Source organism: Ptychodera flava, chromosome 22, assembly GCF_041260155.1.
Source record: "Ptychodera flava strain L36383 chromosome 22, AS_Pfla_20210202, whole genome shotgun sequence".
In the NCBI taxonomy this organism is placed as follows: Eukaryota; Metazoa; Hemichordata; class Enteropneusta; family Ptychoderidae; genus Ptychodera; species Ptychodera flava.
Window position 1 is genome coordinate 16,182,852 of NC_091949.1, and position 27,543 is coordinate 16,210,394.

The 27,543-nt window shown below is 38.2% G+C and overlaps 1 protein-coding gene across 1 annotated transcript; it reads left to right on the forward strand.

The window, feature by feature from the left end:
* LOC139122803 (tumor necrosis factor receptor superfamily member 21-like) lies at positions 1 to 27,089 on the forward strand. The gene is made up of 8 exons (XM_070688542.1): positions 1 to 333; positions 1,087 to 1,223; positions 5,300 to 5,411; positions 6,550 to 6,673; positions 18,174 to 18,527; positions 19,536 to 19,802; positions 20,888 to 20,962; positions 26,180 to 27,089. The coding sequence occupies exons 1-8, from the start codon at positions 268 to 270 to the stop codon at positions 26,506 to 26,508; spliced, it is 1,464 nt and encodes a 487-aa protein (XP_070544643.1). The 5' UTR covers positions 1 to 267; the 3' UTR covers positions 26,509 to 27,089.
* Positions 27,090 to 27,543: the final 454 nt, after the last annotated feature.

Here is a 27,543-nt window from a genome sequence, read left to right on the forward strand (position 1 = left end):
ACTACTGTTGCTCTCAAGGAAAAACTAAAACAGTGCACCGTAGATACCATAGATACGATAGCCTGCTCAGTGTGAATGTCCTGGAGGAGAAAGAGTGGTTAATTATTATTATCAACCGTTATATTTTATTATATTATATTATGGTTTTGGTCACGTGACAGTCTTTGACAGAAGCCGTTGGGTCACCAGTTTAACAAACCGTGCGCTGCATACCTATGGTTCTTATGTGTACAGGTGTTTAGTTCGACACTTGGTGTTTTTACCTCCATGAGGACCACTGGTACTAGAAACACCATTTCATATGGGCTGAAAGTCGTGTGGCTATGTTTGTCTGTAAGTACAGTTGTTTTGTTATAGGCTCTATTACCTGATTACTGTAGAAGTATCAATCCACAAACCACGGTATGTGGGATATTCTAAAATGGGACTCTGATCTGACTGACACATTGCCGCCATATATCAAACAAATACTCCACCTTCAAAGGTACCTTCGCGTGTACCACTTAAATATAATTACACCGTTTCCGCCTTCGACATAGGACGTTTTATAACATAACTTCAGAATGCTATACTGGTAAACAGGCAAGACAGAAATACACTCAATGCATCCACCAGCACACTTGATTCGGTGTAAAGCATCTGTAATATGGTCGACTACGTAGGTATTTTGCCAGGTATATTGTTTTAATCAGACGGTGGATATATTCAGGAAGAAACACAAGAAGGTTGGTCTATACTTTGTGAGTTTTGGATTTAGGCGGCTGGGCAGACAAGGAAGAAAGTGAGTGAAGAGGAGGGACTGGGGTAGCAGGGTAGGTACGACGGTTGGTGGGGATGTATAGAGATATGGGCAGTTTGGACGGGTGTATGGACTGGCGGAAAGGTGAGGTCGTATGCACCACAGGCGCTCGGAGTGTCCGATGATGTGGTATACGCAAAAAAGACACCTTTTGCGTTTCTGTACCTTGACCACTCCAAGCGCCTGTGGTATTTACGAGTCTCATCGAAGGTTATTTAGACGACATAATGCTGGTGGTGCATGTGATCTCGACAATGACCGCAATTCTTGTTCTCCAAAATTTATAGATGGGTTACGGTGTTGCTGGCCGCTGCTACAAGACTGACTCAGACCAAACAACATTTCATCACAATGGGTTGACCTGTGACCTCTGTCAACCGGGTACTTATATGGTCACAGAATGTACTCGTACAACAAAAACAAGGTAAATGGCCTAGATACTCATTGCTATGACCGGTACTACCAGGCGCCAAATGTAAATAATTATTTTACACATTAGAAGAATATATTCATACGAAAAGGGTGTATTTGCATGCATTTATCAATAAAAAACTACTATAGCATAAGTATAAATAAATCAATACAGACATAAGTAAATACATACTAGTATATGAGTGAAAAAACATACATATATGTGAACCAATTCACACAAGACCTATGAAGACAGACATATACATACATACGTGCATACGTACGTGCATACATACATACATACATACGTACGTGCATACATACATACATACATACATACATACATACATACATACATACATACATACATACATACATACATACATACATGCATACATACATACATTCATACATACATACATACATGCACTCACGCACGCACGCACATACATACATACATACATACATACATACATACATACATACATACATACACAAGCCCATATGCACTCATGCACGCACGCACGCACATACATACATACATACATACATAGCCCATATGCACTCATGCACGCACGCACGCACATACACACAAACCCACACACTCATATACATACATACATACATACATACATACATACATACATACATACATACATACATACATATACATACATACATACATATATACATACATACATATACACACATACAGGATCGAAAAGTTTACATGAGGGGAACGAAGTACGCATGCGTATATCCACTCGCACACACACACACTGCTACTCGGAAAAGTTTACATGAGGGGGAACGAAATACGCATGCGTATATCTACTCGCACACACACACACACACACACACTGCTCTGAAAAGTTTACATGAGGGGGAACGAAATACGCATGCGTATATCTACTCGCACACACACACACTGATCCACGCCGCCCTGGAAGATATCCTATAATGCATTGCTGTAAGCCCAACGCCTAAACCGGAAATAGGCTCATTTGGCGTCAAGACACCAAGGCGAGCGGACCGGCCTCGCTCATCCAATCTTGCCGCATATGGCAAGCAATTGCGATAATGACGAATGCTTTATTTCCAAAAATCAGTAAATGACATGCTTTATCCATCCGTACTTCAGTGAGACACGTTCCCCAGTCAGTAAATGACAATGGGGCCGGGGTACCCCAGGCCTCCCACAAGTATCAGAGTGTTCACAGCCCCGTGGATAGCTGTGATATCGCAGCGGTACTCGTGGCGAACGCGATCGAGTCATTGGGGTCATCGCCACAGGGACTGTGGCGATGACCCCAAACCAATGACCCGAGCGCGTTCGACACGCCACAAGTACCGCTGCGATATCACAGCTACCCCGTGGATTGCTGTAGCGAAGCCAGCAGTTTTCTCACAGAAACAAGTTGCATAATGTACTCAGTAAAACGTTGTCAGGTACATGTAACATGAAAACTGACTGAGGTCGAAGTGACTAAGGCACCGGGATTGATTTGACCACAAACAACGACAAGAGGGTGTGAATTACTTGGGTCGAAACGGACAGGGTCGAGGTGACCTGCTGCCCCGGTCCTCAACTGCAGGCCTGACGGCCTGGCTATGTTTACATAAGGCGTCCACATTTTAGAAAATCGCTAAAAGTAGGCAGAAAGAAAGCCCCCATTACGTGAAAACGCTAGGGGTCGATAGGGGTCGGATGACAGTTTGACACATTTCGTATCGAATGATACTACATTGACCGGTTGACCATATGACTTTCATCAAAAAACGTCCGGGGAAAAGTGAATACATTTGATGTTTGACCAAACTTTACAAAGCATCAATTTTTCGATCAAAAAATTCACGCGTAGAACTAATGAAAATTCGTAAAAAAATACCACTGCCTTGTACATCAGGCACTAAAATGTCGTAGGCGTGAAAATGAGTTTATTAGAAAATACACAGTGGCTCTTAATATTAGTTTGAAAATTCCAGTTCTCCGTACTCCGTTGCTGTCTAGTTCCAGTGGGCATACTTGGCATTCCAGACATTCATTCCCTGCTGAGTGGAGCTACGTACGATCCTGAGTAAAGTAAGCAGAGAGTTTAGAGAGCAGAGAGTTTAGCAGTAAAGCTGTTGCTTTAGTTCCAGTAAGCTGTTGCTGTAGTTCCTGTTGAATGCTGTATTTAACCATTAAAGAATATAAGCCGAATGGCAGAGAGCTGTAATACACGACTCCCAGTGTTTTATTGGCCTGGGTTGGGCCGTTAACCCCAGCAGAACTTCGCCGGCATGGCAGGTACCATTAAGTCAGAAACCCTTACGGGGCCTCTAAGCAGTGTAGTATTACTCAGGCCGGCTACCACTTTACCACTGTGTAAAGCCCTGTACGAACCCGACTCACGACACAAAGGCAAGAAAGAGAAAAAGTGTCGCACATCTTTGTCATCGTCACTAGCCTTCGACGCCGCGAGGTACGTAGAGTCCGAGTTAGGAGTGAGCTCCCCGGTGTGGCACTTCCGGGCCTGCAGATCGTCGCGTCAGTGTGTGTATCTCAGAGAGAGTAGCAATGTGTGTGTTGTGTTTGTTGTGTGTGTGTGTGTGTGTGAGTGTGTAAGTGTGTGTGTGCGAGTGGATATACGCATGCGTACTTCGTTCTCCCTCATGTAAACTTTTCAGAGCAGTGTGTGTGTGCGAGTAGATATACGCATGCGTATTCGTTCCCCCTCATGTAAACTTTTCCGAGTAGCAGTGTGTGTGTGTGTGTGTGTGAGTGTGTGTGTGTGCGACTGGATATACGCATGCGTACTTCGTTCCCCTCATGTAAACTTTTCGATCCTGTATGTGTGTATATGTATGTATGTATGTATGTATGTATGTATGTATGTATGTATGTATGTTTATGTATGTATGTATGTATGTAGTGCGTGCGTGCGTGCGTGAGTGCATGCATGCATGTATGTATGTATGTATGTATGTATGTATGTATGTATGTATGCACGTACGTATGCACGTATGCACGTACGTATGCACGTATGTATGTGCGTGCGTGAGTGCATGTATGTATGTATGTATGTATGTATGTATGTAGTATGTATGTATGTATGTATGTATGTATGTATGTATGAATGATGTATGTATGTATGTATGTATGTATGTATGTATGTATGTATGTATGCACGTACGTATGTATGTATGTATGCACGTACGTATGCACGTATGTATGTATGTGTCTGTCTTCATGTCTTGTGTGAATTGGTTCACATATATGTATGTTTTTTCACTCATATATGTATTACTTATGTCTGTATTGATTTATTTATACTTATGCTATAGTAGTTTATTTTTATTTATAAATGCATGCAAATACACCCTTTTCGTATGAATATGTTCTTCTAATGTGTAAAATAATTATTTTACATTTGGCGCCTGGTACGCTACATATGAATAAGGAAGAGAAGAAAATGTTGCACAAAAGAAAAATGTATGATGGACAAAGGGAGCGAACTTAGCGACCGAAATATTATTTTGATTATGTAAATTGCTACAATCATAGATAGAGAATTTCTCTCTTCGATGAGGTCATCAGACAGGGATTGTTCTATAGTCAAGCTAGTGTGTACGGAAGGGACGCCATCCTGAGGTACACTCCTGTAGAGCACAAGTGGAGCTTGACAACCAGTCTCTGTGTTAGCTCTGCCGGAATGGCAAGATTTCACCAGATGCAATTAGTAAAGAGTTGGCCTTGCATAATATCTCCATTTCAGAATTGGTCATGATCTATGTGTAAAACGAGAAAAAATGCAAATAAAGCTCATAAGGCCAAGAATGATGTTTGGCGTGCACTACCTGAGTCAGCCGAGATTATGTGTACGTGTTCATTTTAGTAACGCATTGTTCGATTCACGTCTTCCTAAAATAAATTTGAGTATTTTGCTTGTGAAAGCGTAAGGTCATAAAATTCTTCTACCTATGTATCAAAAGTCTTACATTGGCGGGGTAGTGTGGTAAGCGTGCTTACTAGTGACAGAAAAACCTTTAAAATTAATGCTACGACGCACTGAAAGATAAATTTGTTTTTAAACCTTTATTGCCTAGATGCGAAGTTATACCATACAACCACTTCATGCCGTACAGGAACAAATGCCTGCTTGCTGATATCAAAAGCTTTTGGCTTTGTAAAGACGTCTGTGATGGCCTGGATCAAGTGGTAAGACGACATATGCAGTTCACTGTAATAATGAAACGTTATACATTTCAATCCACTTTTAAATGTTTGCATATCTCTGCAGACATTGACGAGTGTGCATTAACCAGATAGTGAACAGACAAGTCAGAGAGACAAACAGACAGGTAGAATGATTTATCGATCGGTTGATAGACAGACACGGAGAGAGAGAGAGAGAGAGAGAGAGAGAGAGAGAGAGAGAGAGAGAGAGAGAGAGAGAGAGATGCAGGTGTCGTCCCCATAAAAAGGCAGTGACTTTAAGTCAAAACAGCCCTGGAACAAAATCAAAGAAAAGAAAAAAAGTTGTACACACAAACAAGTGGATATGTATTTTGTCACCAAAGGGAGAGAGACGCCATCTTTTTAAAATTATTATGGTTACTTTTGTTTCACATGAGAAGTTATTTACACTGTTCTGTTTACTAGAAGATGAATGATCCATTATCAGAGCTCGACGCATACCTTGCGTAGAGACATAACACTTAACTATGCTGATGACATAATTTCTGCTCTGTATCATAATTTCTGCTGAACAAAAATGACCGTAATAGTTTTAGGAGATCGCAACTCTGCCCCTTCAAGTCACAGGATGAAAATGGAGAAAGTTACAAACAGAGAATTCGTGACAGAGATAAAGTGACATGTTTGTGGCGGACAGAGAGGAAGATAGACGAAAAGACAGACGAAGGGACTGAAAGCAAAAGTGATAAATGAGATACCCAAACAAAGCGAAATGTCAAATAAAATTAGAAAGGGTTGAAAGCTTGCGTTTTATCGCAAAAGGACACGCATATCTCTAATCTGATTGAGTCCAACCACAGAGGAATAAGTAACACAGGTAAAAAAACGCTGGTTGTATGAAGACAATTGAGATCTAAGCAATTCACATCAATGTTTTGCAAGAGTTCAGAAAGTTATAGTGAAAACCACTGCGTGAGATTAGTAATAGAAAAAAACTGAGTTGACACCGTCAACTAAGAATGTCAATACATCCAGGAATCTTATCAATCGTGATGGTATATTATCGGAAGGATTATTGATCTTCAGTCACTAAGACTTTGCGTACCAATGTTGCCTAGTCACAAAGTATTAAAAAATAATAATTTTTACGCTGGTACAGATTCGACAAGACTGCACGCCAACTCAAGAACGCAAATGTGGTTGTCGTAATGGTACATACGCTTTAGCATCGGGCACGCATTGTGTGGCATACACGTGTCCGCCAGGGATGATGGTTTCCTTAGGTAAGCAAAACATTATGCCCGATTTACCGATAGATACTAGATGGTAAGTACGTTATCAATATGTGGAGACATCATTGTTCTAAAAATTAAACCATGAAAAAGGTCAAAAAATACTGTTAATTAAGCTTATGAATTTTAAAACTCTGTCTATCTCAATGTACTACAGATAGTTCTTATCAAATTGTGCATACACAGATAGCTCCTCAACTGTTCCCTTAGACAGTTACGGTATCATGTTATTGAAAGTGTGTACCATTTCAGAGAAAAGTAAAATATTTTTACATTAATCGTAAAGATACAGAGCAGTCTTCATAGGTGTATAAGGCACACAGTAGGCTGCCCATGCGCAGTTTAGTAGTAGTAGTGTCACCTTATTCCATTGATTTACATGTAGAAATGCAAATAAAAATGTCAGCTTCCAAATTTATCAACAAAGAATAAACCATGCGACAACATAGCGCCCCATCTTAGACGCAAGCCAAATAACGAGAATATTGTGTTATATTTTCTTCAGAAACATTTATTCAAAAGAGTTAAAATTGTACAAGAACATTTTAAAATTTTGCTGGGAATGGATATTTTTCGCCAGTTCTCTCTGGTTATATATATGTGCAGTTGATAAGAATAAGAGCTGCACATATATGGCTATCTGCAATGTCAACCGCCAATATCAAGTTTTCTCATAGTTTGTTATTGTCTACCTTCTGTTTTGATATAACTAATATACAAATAATAAGGCAGTGACAATTGCTGAAGGCAATGAGTACTTGGGCCGTGATAGAGTAATTTTGAGGACAATATATACTACTATTCAAATATGGTCTTGAATTTCCTCCTGTCAATGAGGCATTTGATTAACTGGTTATTAAACGAAGCAATGGCATGACAACGGCAAAATATGTCTAGCAACTTTTGTGGAGTTTGAGGCAGGGGTTCTTTATTTATAGCGGGAATTGCTTAAACTCCTTAAATATTCAAATTACAGCAAATTTCTTTTGTTCTCGATGGTAGATGTCTAATATTTAGATGGGCATATTTAGATTTCTACCCTATAGTTATCCCTATATACCAAAAATCGGACATCCAGCTCTATTGGCTTGCTCAGAATTAGATATGCACATAATTAATGGAGTACAATATGTGGCGTCGTCATAAGGTGTCCCATCATACCAAATGTGAAAGGTTAGCACTTGTGGTTACTGAGTTATGGACAATATGTATATTTGAGGTCAAAGGTCACCAAGGTCACATGATATTTTGTCAAAATGTCTGAGATATCTGCGTGAACCGATGGACTCACTGATGGACTCACGGACGGATGTGAGCCAATCTATAAGCCCCCTGGACTTTATCCGTGGGGACAAAAAAACTGTGTCACTGCATCCTTTAGGCAATATGAATACGATGAGAAACTAAATTTTTATTTTTCTTGCCATCATACATGCGAATCTATGGAGAACTGCCTTATACATGGGAGTCTATGGAGGTGTAAACTAAAAAGTCCTCTACACCGGCCAAATTTGAAAGCATTGTGAAACAAATCGACGTGTATCTGTATGGTTGGGTACTAGGCTAGCCCTGCGTACGATGCTGTGTGTTCCGCTACAGCTAATAGCCCCGCTCACCACAGCCCTGCAAAGACCCGTACGTAGAGTTGGTGACTTCAAATCCATTTTTGGACTTGACGTAAAAAGCCAATTACTGCCGAAATTCAGCGTTCTTGGGCCCAAGTCGTATCCTGCCTACCTCAGCTACTCGATCGCTTCCAAAAATGCCAGTCTTTTATTCTTTTTCGTAAATAACCGTCGATGTCGGCAACTCTCTCGCAGTGTACGCTGTGCATCCCCTGTGTGCGTTCCTAACACACAGCGTACACTGCGTACGTACGCAGGGCTAGCGAGAGAGTTGCCGACATCGACGGTTATTTACGAAAAAAGAATAAAAGACTGGCATTTTTGGAAGCGATCGAGTAGCTGAGGTAGGCAGGGATACGACTTGGGCCCAAGAACGCTGAATTTCGGCAGTAATTTGGCTTTTTACGTCAAGTCCAAAAATGGATTTGAAGTCACCAACTCTGCGTACGGGTCTTTGCAGGGCTGTGGTGAGCCCCACCAAAAGTATCCGCTGACCTCCCTCCGAGTTCAGACATTATCTCCGTTCTGTGACGGAGCAGGTCGTAATTTTGCATAGTTCATTGCGCATGCTAAGTAGACATTGCCAATATAATCTACAAGATTTTTCGCTTCACCTTGTATGTAAAAGAACCTTGTTTTACGGGGTACCAGTCAACTCGCACTTTTTCCAACCCGCCCAGAATCAACTCGCCCGATTCCAACTCGCCCGATGCCAACTCGCCCGATACCAACTCGCCCGATATTATTTTGCAATTTTATGAGTACCTGGTACGCTAGCTCTGCATGGATGGCAGGGCTGTGTGTTTACCGGCGTTATGCGGAGGCCGTATAACGCCGGTAAACACACAGCCCTGCCATGCAGAGCTACTGGTACGCTTGCTGCGAATCCGTAGCCTTTGCCACTCGGGTAGCTTGGTCATTGGAGTGGAAGAACATGTCAAGGAGTGGCAGGGCTCGTTTTCGCAGCAACTGGTACGCATAAACACGTTATAGGCCTATTTCTAACATAGAGAACCACAGGTGCGGCTTGAAATATGTGCCAACACGGAAAACTTTTTATTTGCGAATTTCACGTTTTGCAAATCTCTTGAAAGAATAAATTTCGTTCGGCTTCTTTACGTATAGGGATAGTTACTGCGTACTGGCTCACTTCTTTAGGAACAGCAGGACCGTCTTTCACGAGTTACTGGCCTGGCATGACATGAAAATAGCTGGCCTTGGGCCATCGGGTTAGCGTACATGGAATCTACAACACCCTATCTCAAAACAACGGGCGAGTTTGAATCGGGCGAGTTGGTTCTGGGCGGGTTGGAAAAAGTGCGAGTTGACTGTAATTCTGTTTTACTTTACCAACCCTTTAGGAAGCTGAGGAAAAACCCTGTCGCCAAATAGAAAACTTTCCCTGAAAAGAATTTATTTATTTTCCTATAACCAAATACCTAATCAGTGATATTTTAAAAGTTGTACGTTACGGTCAAAAAGCAGAGAGAAAATTCTTCTGTACTGATTTCGTGTATTATTATTATTATTATTATTATTATTATTATTATTATTATTATTATTATTATTATTATTTTGTGGTTTCCAAAGCTTACATAAAACGAAAAAGACTAACATTTTGACAGGACAGGAAACGCCAGCTGAAAGCCATATTATAGGTGTTGCTAAACACATATTTCCGCTGCAAAAAGTTTTAATATTTTATTAAAGCTCGGCAGACAGACACTTTATGAAGTTCACAAGCTTAATTTTCAATTTTGATAAGGGGTCAAAATTATCTCCATGGCAATTAAGCAAATATTTCTAAAGTTAATAGAATTTGCGAATAGAGATCACTTTCGCAATTTCCGAAGTTATTTTGTGAACACTTGTCAAGGAAGTGTTCGAAGATTAAAGAAAACTCCTCCACGGCTTTCATTTCATTCTCTCCATTGTACAACATACATTGTGACGCAAATAGATACCAACTTTCCGATGCTGCTCGTCGAATTATGAGATAAAAAAGTTACACAAGAATACCTTGAAAAGATTACAGTAGCGTGTAGTTGTGACACGAAAATAGTTTGCAGCAATCTGTACTATCTGACCGCACCAGCTATGCGTGTAACAAAATTATTTAATTATCTCAGAACTGAGTAACCTGCATTATAGCGTTAAACTCCTATTTTGTTAAGAAACGACGAAATCATCTCTATTCCAAGCATTCTTCAATATGCTCACGGCCATCTATTGTCACTAGTACAGAAATTTGCGAGAAATTTGCGAGAAATGGACACTTTCTCGCTGTATTGCGAGAAGTAAGCGAGAAACATACTTTCTTTCAATCAAGCTGCGAGAACTGTGATTTCTCGCATGCATCTGCGAGAAACTGAATTCTCGCAATCAATCAGCGAGAACTATGTTTTCTCGCTCTGCATCTGCGAGAAATTGTGAATTTTTTGTGAAATGCTTACACAGAAGAATACAATTTCTCGCAGATGCAAAGCGAGAAAACAAATTTCTCGCTGACTGATTGCGAGAATTCAGTTTCTCGCAGATGCTGAGCGAGAAAACACAGTTCTCGCCAGCTGATTGCGAGAAAATTAAATTCTCGCTAAGTTATTGCGAGAAAGTTATGTATTCTCGCTTACTTCTCGCAAAAAGCGAGAAAGTGTCCATTTCTCGCAAATTTCTCGCAAATTTCTGTACTAGTGTGTCTTCAGTTTCACTTTGCTGCAATCTGCAATATGACTCGGCTCCGAGTAACCTTCACTAACGTTAAAACTCCGTCTAGGCTAAAAAAATTACCAATCCGTCTCAGTCTGCAGCATCCTCCAATACACGCAGGACTCTATGAAAGTCCACACATAAGAAAAGTCAATCACTTTGCAACTATCTGCAATATCCAACATGTTAAGTGTAGGTACAAAAATTATTTAAGTCTCAGCTCGGAGCAAACTGCACTGACGTTAAACTCCGTCAAGGCTGAGAAATTAATACTGATCTATCTCAGGCCGTAGCATTCTCCAATACGCTTAGGACTCTATCAAAGTCCACAGATATGAAAAGTCAATCACTTTGCTGCCCTCTGCAATATCTGACAAGCTATGTATAGTACAAAATGAAATAATGTCTCAACTCAGAGCAAACTGCACCAAGGTTAAAACTCCGACAATGAAAACAAATTTCAAATCTATCGCAGTCTGTTGCATCTACAATAAACTCAAAACTGTATCTACAGTCCATACATACAAAAAGTAAATAGTTTGAAGCCATCTGCAATATCTGACACGCTATGTATACTACAGAAATTATAAAATGTCTCAGCTCGGAGCCGCAAACTGCACGAAGGTAACAATTCCGACCATGTAAAGAAATTTCAAATCTATGTCAGTCCGTTGCATCCACAATAAACTCAGAACTCTATCTACAGTCCATGGATACAAAAAGTAGTTTGCAGCAATCTACAATATGCAATACGCAGTGTGTATGGAGAAACGGTCAAAATGTCTCAGCTCGGAGCAAATGCAGTAACGTTAAAACTCCGTCCAGTCTAAGATATTACAATTCTATCTCAGTCTGTAGCATTTTCCAATACACTCAGGACTCTATCAAAGTCCATAGATACGAAAAGTCATGCACTTTGCACCAATCTGCAATATCCGACACACTATGTATAGGTACAAAAATTAGTAAAGTCTCAGCTCGGAGCAAACTTCACTAACGTTAAAACTGTCCAGATTAGGAAATTCCTAAAATATCTCGGTCCGAGCATTCTCTAATAAACTAAGGAATCTATTTAATGGGCAAAGGCGGAGCCTCCCTTTAAAAGGGCACCAACCTATGGCGGCGTTCATTGTGTAAGTGGACACCAAGCAGGTAACATGAGGGCACACGCTCCAGAAAATGCCACTTTTTAGTTTTTTCTGACCGCAAAAACGCTGACAGACTGCCAAGCGGTCAGCACGAAGCTGCTGCCGATCGAACTCAATGGTTATATTCAAATTCTAACGTGACTGGAAGACGTTTTTTAAGGAAATTCGAGTGTGGTGCTGGGGAATAAATGACCGTTGGCAATTTGAACCGACCGTCAATCAAACGATTATATAAGCTCTGTTTGCAGGATTAGCAAAATGTGACAAAAGATTGAAATCAGTTTGTGTAATTAATGTTATAGAAATCAAACATCGTACTGGCCATGTGTTTGACTGGGAGGAGAACTCCACTAATGCGAGAACCAGGGATTGAAAAGTGCGGCTTTAGACTCTTTCACTTTGCAGCAATCTGCAATATCCGACACACTATGTATAGGTACAAAAATTAGTAAAGTCTCAGCTCGGAGCAAACTGCACTGACGTTAAACTCCGTCAAGGCTGAGAAATTACTGATCTATCTCAGTTCGTAGCATTCTCCAGATACACTCAGGACTCTATCAAAGTCCACAGATATGAAAAGTCAATCACTTTGCAGCAATCTGAAATATATGTGTGGTACTACAAAAATTATCAAATGTCTCAGCTCGGAGCAAACTGCACTGACACTAAAATTCCGTCAAGGCTGTGAAATTACTATTATCTCAGTCCGTACCATTCTCCAATAAACTTAGGACTCTGTCAAAGTCCACGGATACGAAAAGTCATTCACTTTGCAGCCAACTGCAATACCAAACACGCAAAGTGTAGGTACGAAAGTCTCAGCTCGGAGCAAACTGCACTGACGTTAAAACTCCGTCCAGGCAAGGACATGACTAATCTATCTCATTTCGTAGCATTCTCCAATAAACTCAAGACTCTATCAAAGTCCACAGATATGAAAAGTCAATCACTTTGTAGCCATCTGCAATATCCGACACACTATGTATAGTACAAAATTATCAATTGTCTCAGCTCGGAGCAAACTGCACTAAGGTAAAAACTCTGACAATGTTAACAAATTTCAAATCTATTTCAGTCCTTTGCATACACAATAAACTCAAAACTCTATCTACAGTCCATGGATACGTAAAGTCAATAGTTTGCAGCAATCTGTAATATGCAATACGCAATGTGTACGAGGAAACGGTCAGAATGTCTCAGCACGGAGCAAATTGCAGACTACGAAATTGCCATTCTATCTCAGTCTGCAGCATCCTCCAATACACTCAGGACTCTATCAAAATCCACAGATACGAATTTCATTCACTTTGCAGCCATCTGCAATATCCGACACATTATGTGTAGGTACATAATTATCAAAGTCTCAGCTCGGAGCAAACTGCGCTAACATTAAAACTCTGTCCGGGTTAGGAAATTACTAATCTATTCCAGTCCGCAGCATTCTCTAATAAACTCAGGACTCTATTATATGTCCACCGTTACGAAAAATCTTTCACTTTGCAGCAATCTGCAATATCCGACACACTATGTATAGGTACAAAACTTATTAAAGTCTCAGCTCGGAGCAAAATGCACTTACGTTAAAACTCTGTCCAGGCTAAGAAATGACCAATCTATCTCAGTCCGTTGCATCTACAATAAATTCAGGACTCTATCGAAAGTCCACAGATACGAAAAGTCAACTGTTTGCAGCAATCTGCGACATGCAATACGCAGTGTGTATGAGGAACGGTCAAAATGTCTCAGCTCGGAGCAAAATTGCAGTAACGTTAAAACTCCGTACAGGCTACGAAATTACCATTCTATCTCGGTCTGCAACATCATTTAATAAACTCCGGACTCTATGAAATTCAACAGATACAAAAGTCATTCACTTTGCAGCAATCTGCAATATCCGACACGCTATAAATAGTACAGAAACAATAAATTCAGGACAATCTAAAGTCCACGGATACGAAAAGTCAATTATTTGCAGTAATCTGCAACATGCAATACGCTATGCATATTACGAAACGGTCAAAATGTCTCATCTCCGAACAAACTGCACTAACGTTAAAACTCCATCCATGTTAAGAAATTACTAATCTATCTCCGAGTCAGTAATTAGCACCATCCAATATGCTCGGCTCCCTATCTATAGTCAACATTTAAGAAAATGCTAAGTTTCCAACAAACTGCAAAATCCAATACACTGTATAGGCCTAGGACGAGTTAAAATGTCTCAGCTCCGAGTCGGAGCAAACTGCAGATAAAACTACGTCCAGGCTTCGAAATTTAAAATCTACCTCAGTTCGTTATATCCTCCAATAAGCTCACAATCTTTCTCTACAAGCCAGTGATACGAAAAGTCAACCATTATTGCAGCAATGTGCAAGATCCAATACGCTGTATATATGACGAAACGGTTATAATGTCTCAGCTCGGAGCATACTGCACTAACGTTAAAACTGTTAAAACTCCATCCAGGCCAAAAAAATTGACAAATCACTCAATGCACGTTCGGTTGCATCAACAATAATCTCAGAACTATATCTAAAGTCCATGCTTACGAAAAATTTAATCACTTTGCCACAATATCCGACATGCTATGTGTAATACATAAATTATCAAAATGTCTCAGCTCGGAGCAAACTGCACTAGTGTAAAACTCCGTCCATGTCAAGAAATTACCAATCAATCTCAGTCCGTCGCATCCTCCAATATGCTCGAGTCGCCGTCTATAATCAACATTTAAGAAAAAACGCCGAGTTCCCAACAAACCCCAATATCCAATACGCTGTGAATATGACGAAACTTTTAAAATGTCTCAGCTCGGAGCAAACTGCACTCAGTAACGTTAAAATATTTCCATGATAAGAAAATTCAAATCTATCTCAGTTCGTAGCATCCTCCATTTTGCTCGACACTCTATCTATAGTCAATATTTTAAAGAAAAAACGCTAAGTTTCTAACAAACTGCAATATCCAATACGCTGTGTAGGCCTATATGACAAGACTTTATGTCTCAACTCGGAGCAAAATGCAGATGAAAACTACATCCAGGCTTCGAAATTTAAAATCTATCTCAGTTCGTTGTATCCTCCTACAAGCTCATAACTCTATCTTAAGACCATGGATACGAAAAGTCAATCATTGGCAGCAATGTGCGCGTCCTATACGCTGTGTATATGAGGAAACGGTTATAATGTCTCAGCTCAGAGCATACTGCACTAACGTTACATGTAAAACTCCGTCCACGCCAAAAGATGACCAATCACTCACGTTTGGTTGCATCCACAATAATCTCAGGACTATATCTTGGCCCAAATTTACAGAGCAACTCACAATCTAACCCCCTAATTGTGTAGCCAGTATGTTCAATAATTATATCCCTTCCAGATCACTTCGTTCTTCCAATCAGAACCTCCTTAAAGTTCCCAAAGCACGTACACTTCTTTATCAAAACACTTTGTCTGTTGCGGGTGTGGATGAATATACAATCTCCCCAATCAATCATAGCTTTAAGAATTCTTGTAACAACTTTCTGTATTCTATTTACTTGTCTGATGCTTCTTCGTAGTTTTTTTGATATTTGTACTTCTGTGTTTTTCGTGTTTTCAAGTTGGTGCTGTGCTGTAATATGATTTTCTTTTGTCTATTCGACCTCAATGAAAAGAGGTGTTTCATCTATGGAGTTATCGAGTTTAAATAAAGATTAATTATATCAATAATATCTAAAGTCCATGCTTACGAAAAATGTCATCACTTTGCCGGAATATCCGACAAGCTTTGTGTCTTAATTATCAAAATGTCTCAGCTCGGAGCAAACTGCAGTAAGATTAAAATTCCGTCCACGTCTTAGATTAGTCCGTAGTATCGTCCAATGTGCTCGAGTCTTCTATAGTCAACATTTAAGAAAAAAAACGCTGAGTTTCCAACAAAATGCAATATCCAACACGATGTGCATATGACGAAACCCAGCTCGAGGCAAACAGCACTACCGTTAAAACTATGTCCACGATAAGAAATTTCAAATCTATGTCAGTCCGTAGCGTCCTCTATCGGGTGTTGCCAATGACTGGCGACGAGATGGCTTCTGACTTTTTGTAGCCTGTTTGGCCGGAAATCGTAGGCCCGGCAGATTGGACAGTGAATAACATTTATTTGTGTTAGTACAAGAGTCGCCACACAGTTTTAATTGGCTTGTCATATTGGCAAGACTGCGTCTTACATAGATTGTCATATTGCTAATGTCTACCTTGCATGCGCAATGAACTATGCAAATTTTTGACCTGCTCCGCCACAGGACGGAGATAATGTCTGAGCTCGGAGGGAGGTCAGCGGACCCTTCTCGGTGAGCGGGGCGGTTAGCTGTAGCGGAACACACAGCATCGTACGCAGGGCTAGTTGACCCCCAAGTGAAAATGTGTTCGCGATCAAATCTTCCTATATTTTTTTCAGAATTTTCAACAAATCATTGCTTCTTACATCTTTTGTAAAATATAAAATACTAAAATAAAACTGCGATGTGCCATGTCTCCAGATTTCTAAAATATCGTTCGTTGACCGTTCGACGCAAACTTGTGACGCAGTTGAAATTCAATACTGACCGCCAAATAATCTTAATGAGACGAGATCAGTCTAGACATCCTCCAAATTATCCAACCATTCGCATTGGAGTTCAGCTCGCTTAGAGTATCATAACATTTTTCGGCCTTCTTTTAGATCGACCCTAATATCTCCCATTTAGGAAATAAATACACAAGCTACCTCGACAAAACTTCGTGCACCATCCAAGACCAAACGCACTACAAATCTGTCTTGACGTCATCATCTCCTTACATGGTAATCGGCATACCGTATTTTTTAGCAAAGGGGACACAGAATACGTCGGAGTATTCAGTTTCAAAACGTATTACATTGTGTGATGTTGTCAAAAAAAGTCATGTTACTGCAGTGGTATAAATTACAAAACACAAAAGTTCAAATCAGTTTATTTTGGACTGGCTTTACCCAACATTTCATATTGTTTCTTATGCCAGATTTGACCACGTGCTTACTGGCGACCCCTTTCATGCAAATTTTGTGTCAAATGATGTGTTCCCCAGGAAAAACAAACGTACGATTTCTAAATGAAGGAGGCGAAATTTGCCCTCAAGACGCGAAACCACCCCTTACGGGGTGTACCTAGCTATTTTTAACGAGCTTCTCGAATCTGCAGCTCTATTTCGAAATGATGGTCTGGTTTTCTCAGCTCAAGGATAAGTGTTCTCCATCGCTGTGGGCATTACTATTCTCAACCGGGGGTACAGTTTCCAGTCGTAATGTTTTTCATTGTGTCCGGGATATAAAACCTTTCCTTTTCAAACTTTCTCTTTGATTAACACTAATCCACATCTTGTCAGTGATTAAACATGTTTCAAGTTTAAATGTTAAATTCTGGTCTCGAGCCCTCCTGTTCGACCAAACCGAAATTACCCCTCCCACTTTGGCTCGTCCAGTGGGTGTAGCAAGGGTCGTGCCATCGCCTAGGAAACGGAGGGTGCATTAATTGTTGCATTTCGATGCACATTTTGATTTATTCAGAAGATTTTGTGGCCAGAACTCAGATAGAGAAGCATTTATATTCACATCTCACTTATTCAAGACTGGCTGAGAGCAGCACTTCGGTCCATTCAGTTAACATCATTACGCCATTTATTATGCCAAGAAAGATGAAGCCAATACATTTTGCCCTCCCTGGTCTCAGCCAGAAATGGTTATACCTTACAGTTTTTTCCCACGGAATGAAAACAAATGTACTTGGGCTGAGGCCCAAGTACAATAAGAAAGTGACAATACGTGCAAAATTGTTTATTTCTAAGGTCGGGCAATTAGAAAGAACCTCTTTCCACTTATGGTCGGCTTTTATCAAAGAAAGGACGTTCGCTGGGCTAAAGGCTTAAATAGTGCTCAACATCACATGACAATTGGTATTTGTTTTTGTGACTGGGCAATGAATATTTCATTAACGTTATTTTTTGTCTGCGTTAGCTCACTACAGATCCAGAATACGGTGTCGATTTTGCCCCGACCAATCATACTCTAACATCTACAACAGTAGACGTTCATGTAGGCCACGCACTGACTGTCGGGCCATCGGAAAGGCGTTGCTATGGAAAGGAAACCATACCCATGATGCTTTGTGTGGAGATTTGTTAGATCGTACTGATATCGCCACAAATTTCCCGCCAAACACCCGCCATAATATACCTTCTGGTGAACGAGTTAAGCATTCAACTCGATCCATAGAGACGAAGTCAGACGCAACTGCTGACAAACAGGAACACTACACCGACGAAAAGTCAAAAGTGCGAGTCGATGGAGAGATCATCACACCAGAGACAGGTAAGCAACAATATGGCACAACAGAGTCAGCAATTTTCTAAGAACCAGCATAGCAGTGGGCTTCGCAAAGTCTGTTTGTTTATTTATGTCTTGTCGTAAATGATTTTGCGTTTTTTAATGCACTGGTGAAGTGAACGCGTGGTGGTCGTGGGATCGTGAACTTGCTGAGCATGACGAGATAATGGCAAAAGGTGCCACGCGACTGGTGGGTTTGCCTATAAATGAGAGAAGACTCGAATAAAGAGTAAGAGCGGACCAAAATATTTCTCATCTTATCAAAATGTAGGGCCGATATTTGCCTTGGTGTGGACCTAAAGTGTTGCATCATCAATAACGTATTTTGTTTGTATATCGACCGTATGACAATCCTTTCATTGGTAATTTTCATTCGGAAAGAATAAAAAATTTAACATAAAGATGACTGCTTTCCGATAAATACCCACTTAAATAGAATGAGTCTTGAACATGGAATAGAAAAGGCGGCATCATATAATACAGACCCATCACTTTCAAAATTTACAGTTTCCAACATAGAAGACCTCAATAACAATATTTTTCCAATGGGATGAATAACAATAATATATACAATTTTGCCACCTAAGTGAGTCATAAAAGTCTCATTCGGTCGACCATATTTTCAATATATTGGATTTCTACAGGTAAAATACATGAGATTACAAAAGTCAAAAGTAAGGTTTCGGTTATACAGGAATATTATTTCATACCGGAAATGCCTAAAAGATGAAAATGTGTGTGTTTAACGAGCTCCACAAAAATCAGAAATTGTTGTTATGAAAACGATTGCATATGCCTTATCTGATAAATATTTTAAATTCTTGCTTTGGTGAGAAGTCGACTTTTTACCATAATGCATTTTAATGTCATACATTTGACCCCTTGGCATAAGACAATAAACCATGGAAAGGTTATGAAAATTCTAGTACATTCTTGAAAGTAAACAAAAGACATTATGTCAGTAAAATATCCTATTTCTTTGTTCTGCTGCAGAATATAGTCCCGAAACCGACAATGGCAATCACACTGAGAGCCCTAAAGTGTCACCGATATTAATCAAAGATGTCTCTTGGACTTGGATGATCATTGTTGGGGTGGTAATTATATTGGTTGGTGTAATAATATTGATCGTGTTGTGTCGGTTACGTAAAACCTACCTCCGTACAGATGACAGTCAAGAAAAAATGATTATTGCGACCGATTCACCCCAAACACAGAAGAAAAACCCGGAGGAAAGTTATAAAACAAAAGCAAAACAGTGTAAGTGTAGAGAATTTTGTGTTGGAGTTTATTTTTCCTAATGAAGTCAGTGTAATTGTTGGATAATTTTTGGGGGTCGGAATATTATATTTTGCCTACTTGAGAAAGATTACAACTGTTCTTTATGGATTCACTGAGCTTTCAGCTTAGTTTTCAGATCATTTTCTTCAACATAATTCATTCAGTATGAAAATAATAACAAATATAGCTGCCCTCAGCAATGCTAGGGCGCAAGCTAGCGTAATATGAATAAGGTCTAAGGGTCATCCAAGATCAACGAAAACGTTTGGTAAAAAGTTTGTTCCCATTTTACCGGTATACAAGAGAAGAAAACCTACAGACACTGAGTTACATTGACGAACGTAAAAGGTCATCCAAAACGTTTGCGAAAAACATTGTGTTCTCTGATGCCATTTGTCTTACACCTGTGAAATGAAATGCATAGCTTGCTAAGTCAAAACGTATGTATGTCAAAACGAGCATAAACTTTACATATTGCAATTTTTCAGATGTTTTTGCATTTTTTACTTATAATCATTCGAAATTGTTTTTATATAAAATTGTGTGTCCTACAGCAATCAATTTGATTTATAAGTTAAAAGCAAAGACCTCATATAGTTTGGTTCAAATGATGGTTAAATTTGCATATGCAAATATTTTAGTCAAATTTTCTTTTTTGCCCTGATGCCACTTGTACTACACTTTTAATATCAAACATGTAGCTACTTAGGGATACCTTTATTTATATTCTTAATTGCTACTTCAGTGTTTTGTATTATGGTAAAGTATATAAATTTGTGTATTTTCTCTGTGCAAAGTTCATTCACCGTGTTATATTCAAACCCAGTCAGAATTCTATTTAATCACTTTTCGTAATGGAATGCGTAATTGCAGACATCTCTATAAGCCTGTCAGTGATTCCAATATTATAAGTTACATTAAGTTACAGGGTTTATGGTAACATTCAGCTAAAAATTTTGAAAATTGACAGCGGAGCTATATTAGCTGCTAGGCCACTTGTTATCATGAGAGCCATTGTAGAATAAAAGTTGATTACAAGGATTCTTTCGTTCGTATTTTAACAGATCGTGCTCTTCGACGTAGATCCTTAACTAAACCACCCCGACGGCAAAGTGCTTCTGACATCACTTTAGATGAAGGTGAGTACCTAATGCACACAATCTAATCTAGATCAATCGGCCATCTTGTTGTCGAGGGCTTTGATACCAAAACGATGGATTCTAGACTACATACAACGGCATTCAGTTGATACTCTATCTAATCGATGGTGTCAATTACAGAGGCATTCATAGCAGTTATGTCTGTCTGTCTGTCTGTCTGTCTGTCTGTCTGTCTGTGTACTCAATATCTCAAAAACGGCTCATCAGATCAGAATCAAATCTAGTACATAGATTCAGTTTGCAAATGGCAAGAACTGATTAGTTTTTGGTGGGTGTTGCTTACTTACTCTTTGCTCATTTGCATAATTAATGATTTTAGAAAAACTTATATATATTGAGAACGACTGCACACAATTTGATGAGATTCGCTACAAATGTTGATCACACCAAGATATATCAGCTTTGAAAGATATAAAGGGATGACGTGAAAGATAATTACTAATTTGCATGTTTAATGAAATTTCCTAATTAGGAGTAGATATCTGAATTTACTCTATCAAAATTTACGAAACTCGGTATGCATATCCAAGATACTATGATTTAACCTTATTGAAAGTCATTAAGCATTATTACTTCATCCAAATCCTAATTTGCATATTTAATGAATTTTTGAAATTAAGGATATATATTTGAAGTTACATGACTAAAATTGATGAAACTTGCTATGTACATTAAAGATACTATGATAGAACATTATTAAATGTCATTCAGCGTTTTTACATCAGCCAATTCCTAATTTGCATATTTTATGAACTTTCCTAATTAGGGGTATTTATCTGAATTGACGGGACCAAAGTTGATGAAACTGGCTATGTACATTAAAGATACTATGATAGAACATTATTGAAAGTCACTAAGCATTTGAACTTTAGCCAATTCCTTATTTGCATATTTAATGAACTTTCATAATCAGGGATATTTATCTGTATTGACTAAACCAAAGTTGACAAAACTTGCTATGTACATTAAAGATGCTACGATACGACATTATTGAAAGTCATTAAGCATTTTTACTTCATCCAGCTCAAAATTTGCATATTTAATGAATTTTTGAAATTAGGGACATATATTTGAATTTACATGACCAAAATTGATGAAACTTGCTGTGTAAATTAAAGATACTATTATGTAGGCTAACATTATTGAAGGGCATTAAGCATTTTTGCTTCAGCCAATTCCTAATACGTGTATTAAATTAACTTTCCTAATTAAGGCTATATACTTGGATTTATTTGATCAAAGTTGGCATAAAATGCTATGTATATTGATGATTATACCAGGTTATACCAATATTGGAAGTCATTTCGCACTTAAGTTTTTATGTCAGCTAATTTATAGTTTGCATATCTAATGAGCTTTCAAAGTTTGGAATATATAGTTTGAAGGACTTGACCAAAGGCAAATAAAGTGGTGATACAATGATAGCAGTAAAAGAAATTAATTATTTTTTATTTCAGCTAATTACATATTTAAATACTTAATGACCTATAGACTTAATCTGTGGTGAATATTGTTTATTATGTTGATCATAATACTTTCAATAAAGTTGCAAACATGTGGCAAAGGTTCAAATTTACACAACTGCAATATATAATGAAACACGTGAGCATTTACAGTTCATATCTGGTTTTATCATAGTGTTACCCTTGCTTTATTTCGGTGTGGTTCACGGGCTAGCTGTGTAGGAGCAAACTCAACATGGGCAATCATCAAATTTGTTCGTGTGAGTTGGGTCGCGGAATGCGTGGAAAATGGGGTTGCGTTGCGGGTAAGTGTATACCAAGTCGAGTGTAGGGACTGGACAAATGACACTGATTCTTTAAGTGAAATGAAAGCGTAAAATATAATGAATAATAATTCCATAAAATTCGAATGTACCGGTACAGAATAATAGCGTTTACAATCTCGTTAACAAAAAAACTCACTATTCCCAAACCAGATATGAACTGTAAATGCTCAAGTGTTTCATTATATATTGCAGTTATGTGTAAATTTGAACCTTTGCCACATGTTTGCAACTTCATTGAAAGTATTATGATCAACATAATGAACAATATTCACCACAGATTAACTCTATTGGTCATTAAGTAGTCAATTATGCAATTACCTGAAATAAGATAATTAATTTCTTTGACTGCTGTCATTGTATCACCACTTTATATAGCAGGTGTAATTGCCTTTGGTCAAGTCCTTCAACCTTCAAACAATATATTCCAAACTTTGAAATACGGATAGTTTTCAATCGGATTCGAACCCACAACATACGGCATCAGTCGCCTAGCTGAGAGGCCACAGACAGAACCAAGCTCATTATATATGCAAACTATAAATTAGCTGACATGAAAACTTAAGTGCGAAATGCCTTCCAATATTGGTATAACCTGGTATAATCATCAATGTACATAGCATGTTATGCCAACTTTGATCAAATATATCCAAGTATATATCCCTAATTAGGAAAGTTCATTAAATACACAAATTAGGAATTGGCTGAAGCAAAAATGCTTAATGCCTTTCAATAATGTTAGCCTACATAATGGTATCTTAAATGTACATAGCAAGTTTCATCAATTTTGGTCATGTAAATTCAAATATATATCCCTGATTATGAAAGTTCATTAAATATGCAAATAAGGAATTGGCTAAAGTTCAAATGCTTAATGACTTTCAATAATGTTCTATCATAGTATCTTTAATGTACATAGCAAGTTTCGTCAACTTTGGTCTAGTCAATACAGATAAATATCCCTGATTATGAAAGTTCATTAAATATGCAAATAAGGAATTGGCTAAAGTTCAAATGCTTAATGACTTTCAATAATGTTCTATCATAGTATCTTTAATGTACATAGCAGTTTTCGTCAACTTTCGTCTAGTCAATACAGATAAATATCCCTGATTATGAAAGTTCATTAAATATGCAAATAAGGAATTGGCTAAAGTTCAAATGCTTAATGACTTTCAATAATGTTCTATCATAGTATCTTTAATGTACATAGCAAGTTTCGTCAACTTTGGTCTAGTCAATACAGATAAATATCCCTGATTATGAAAGTTCATTAAATATGCAAACAAGGAATTGGCTAAAGTTCAAATGCTTAATGACTCTCAATAATGTTCTATCATAGTATCTTTAATGTACATAGCCCGTTTCATCAACTTTGGTCTTGTCAATTCAGATAAATACCCCTAATTAGGAAAGTTCATAAAATATGCAAATTAGGAATTGGCTGATGTAAAAATGCTTAATGACATTTAATAATGTTCAATCATAGTATCTTTAATGTACATAGCAAGTTTCATCAATTTTGGTCATGTAACTTCAAATATATATCCTCAATTTCAAAAGGTCATTAAATATGCAAATTAGGATTTGGATGAAGTAAAAATGCTTAATGACTTTCAATAATGTTAAATCATAGTATCTTCAATATGCGTACCAAGTTTCGTCAATTTTGATCGAGTAAATTCAGATATATACTCCTAATTAGGAAATTTCATTAAACATGCAAATTAGTAATTATCTTTCACGTCACCCCTTAATATCTTTCAAAGCTGATATATCTTGGTGTGATCAACATTTGTAGCGAATCTCATAAAATTGTGTGCAGTTGTTGTCAATATATATCAGTTTTTCTAAAATCATTAATTATGCAAATGAGCTAAAAGTAAGCAAGCCACACCCACCAAAAACTAATCAGTTCTTGCCATTTGCAAACTGAATCTATGTACCAGATTTGATTCTGATCTGATGAGCCGTTTTTGAGATATTGAGTACACAGACAGACAGACAGACAGACAGACAGACATCGCTGCGACATATGCTCACGTGTGTCAACACGTGACCAAATAAAATGTGCTCACTTCAGCACTCAATATGTCTACGCATTATATAAAAATAAAAGATATTTATTCAAAAGTGCAAAATGCTATCATAAACCTGTTACGTTGGAAACAAATAACACTTACAGTAACAATATTCAGCTGTTACTACTCGTTGCTGTTCACTTGTCAGAGAAATCAGATCAAAGGCTCTCAGGGTTGTCATACAAACAGCACAGTGTCCGTTGCAGTAGTTCTTTGGATGCCTAGCACAGTGACAGATTAGCATTCATTCCAATGTATACATTTCTAGGAGAAAGCGGGCGTAGCTTCGCGTGACAAAAGTCACTCTAGGCATTGTTCAAAGTAAGTATCAAACGTAGAGGGCGTATTCATGTTAGGACAACGTGAACACCAATATTCAGTTCATAAACAAACTGGGAAACAATATCGACTTTCACCGATGAAGGCGTTGTCTAACACAACTGTCACGTCGAGTTGCTTTCAAAATCAAAGGGATTGGGCTGATGGGGTTCGAGCATCAATGTCGACAATACTCCGAGCTCTTTCAACATGTTATGGTATTAACCCGCCAAACCTTGGGTAAAATACACGTGCGTCTGCCCTGACTGAACTGATTGAACTTTCGAACAGCAAAAAGTCAATCATCAAATATACGTTGGGTCATCCCACTACGTCTTGAGGGGGTCATATCCTATGGTATCAATAGCAAAAGGGGTATAAATACGATATAGTGATCATAACATATACATCAAGGTTAAATTCAAAGTATACTACATGTAAATCAATTTAACTTTTCATCGATACAACGAAAATAACCTAAACAATGTTCATACAACACACTTTAAACTTACGCCAAGGATACTGAATCTTTGGTCATTCAACACAAATGGTTGCCTCGCAGGATGTGTTGTTTTGATACTATTTTGTATTCGTCATAGTTGTGCTCCACTATGATGCCAAATGTCATATTCGAGAGAAATCTTTTTGAACTTAAAGTACACTTTCCGCAGATAAATTGTATTGAGGCTTTCTGAACAGGGCTTTGCCGTTTGTGCAAGATGAACATAGTTATGGACAATCATGGTGTTTGGTTCCACGTATGCAAAAGTCAGACGTACACCCAAATTAATAGGGAACACTAGACTGTCCTGTGCTTTCCCGGGGCATATCGTCTCGTCAAATAAACAGTGTTCCAAAAATTTCGATCCGATTTTGCTTTCTAGAGAATGTATATGTACTAGAAATTGTCATGGGTATTCCAGTAAGTTTAATTAAATAAATGCTTCATTCAAAATCACTTCCGCAAAAAATGAAAAGTGACTGAAAATTGACGTATTTTCTACTCAACAGGAGTCAGTAGAGAAGACATAATCCAAACCATAGTGGAACACGGTAATCGTGACAACTGGAAGGAATTCTTAAGATGTAAACCCTGTCCAGGTCTAACTGATACCGACATAGCTGACTTAGAGTACAAGCACCGCGGTGAACTAAAAGAAATTATATACCAAGGAATGATGCAATGGATAAAACAACTTGACCCGGACAAAGATTTTCCGATAAAAGACTTACTTGACACTATGAAAAAACATGACAATGCATTGTATGATAAGATTATTGAGAAACACTGTAATGTGTTACCAAAGACGTATGAAGCTATTCCGGAATCCCTGGAATGAGAACAAACTGTTGCATAAATTATTTTCTTACTATTTGAAGTACTTATGAATTATTGTACATTATCAAAAGTCTTAAATTTTTCATACGCAATTTTTCACATTTTATACCATAAGACAATATTCTGATATGTATGTATGTATGTATGTATGTATGTATGTATGTATGTATGTATGTATGTATGTATGTATCTGTGAGTGTATGCATGCATTCACATACATCATATGCTTCGATTTGTACATTCTCAAAATGTCATGTTTTTTTTAGCAATTCAATTTTGAAGACAATACTTTTATATGAACATGATAAATGTTATGTTTGATTGAATGGTTACTGTGTCCAGTCCACCCCTTCCAGCTACTGAGTATTTGTGCAAGATGACATCATTATTCACACAAGTTACAGTACACGTGACATGATGATTGGTCGTTGCCTTGGAAAATTTACCCACGGCAATGATAAATAGCTCTGTATTGACATAAGTATTTTGTAGATGTATTTGTGTTATTGCCAAATTTTACAGTTTGGAGAATGCAAATAAAAGTCCAAGCATGGTTTGGATGGGTTTGCCTATTGAACCAAATTTTCACTGGCATGAATGATTAAACCTGTATGAGCAAAATTAGGGGCATTCCGATCTGCTCGCTGTTGTCAGAAAAAATTCTGTGACGCAGGAAAGTTGAAATACTGTGCTATACGGTGACAATCATGTAGTCCTTGCAATAACAACCATTTGGGAATTCATATTTCAGCAAAAACTTTTAGTTACCTTACTAATGGGCAAGCAACACAACTAATTCAGCATTCCTTGGGGAAATCATTCATACAGTCAAACATAAACGATGACGATGCGTTTCTTGTCATTTATATATGCCCTATGCTTTCAAAAATGATTGTGTGTAGACTCAGTCTTGAAAATCAAAACAATCAGTGGCTGCTCAAGGATAATGTTGGCAAGTATGAACATTTTCCATTGTCGACAGTGACCGTCATGTTTGATACAAAAGTAAAGAGGCAAGCATTGGAGGAAACCAACT

Excerpts from the sequence above, each read along its gene's own strand:
- LOC139122803 (XM_070688542.1), top strand. The coding sequence starts at position 268 with ATGAGGACCACTGGTACTAGAAACACCATTTCATATGGGCTGAAAGTC. Across the intron at positions 18,528-19,535 it reads GATCATCACACCAGAGACAG|AATATAGTCCCGAAACCGAC; the intron begins GTAAGCAACAAT and ends GTTCTGCTGCAG. Across the intron at positions 19,803-20,887 it reads TAAAACAAAAGCAAAACAGT|ATCGTGCTCTTCGACGTAGA; the intron begins GTAAGTGTAGAG and ends GTATTTTAACAG.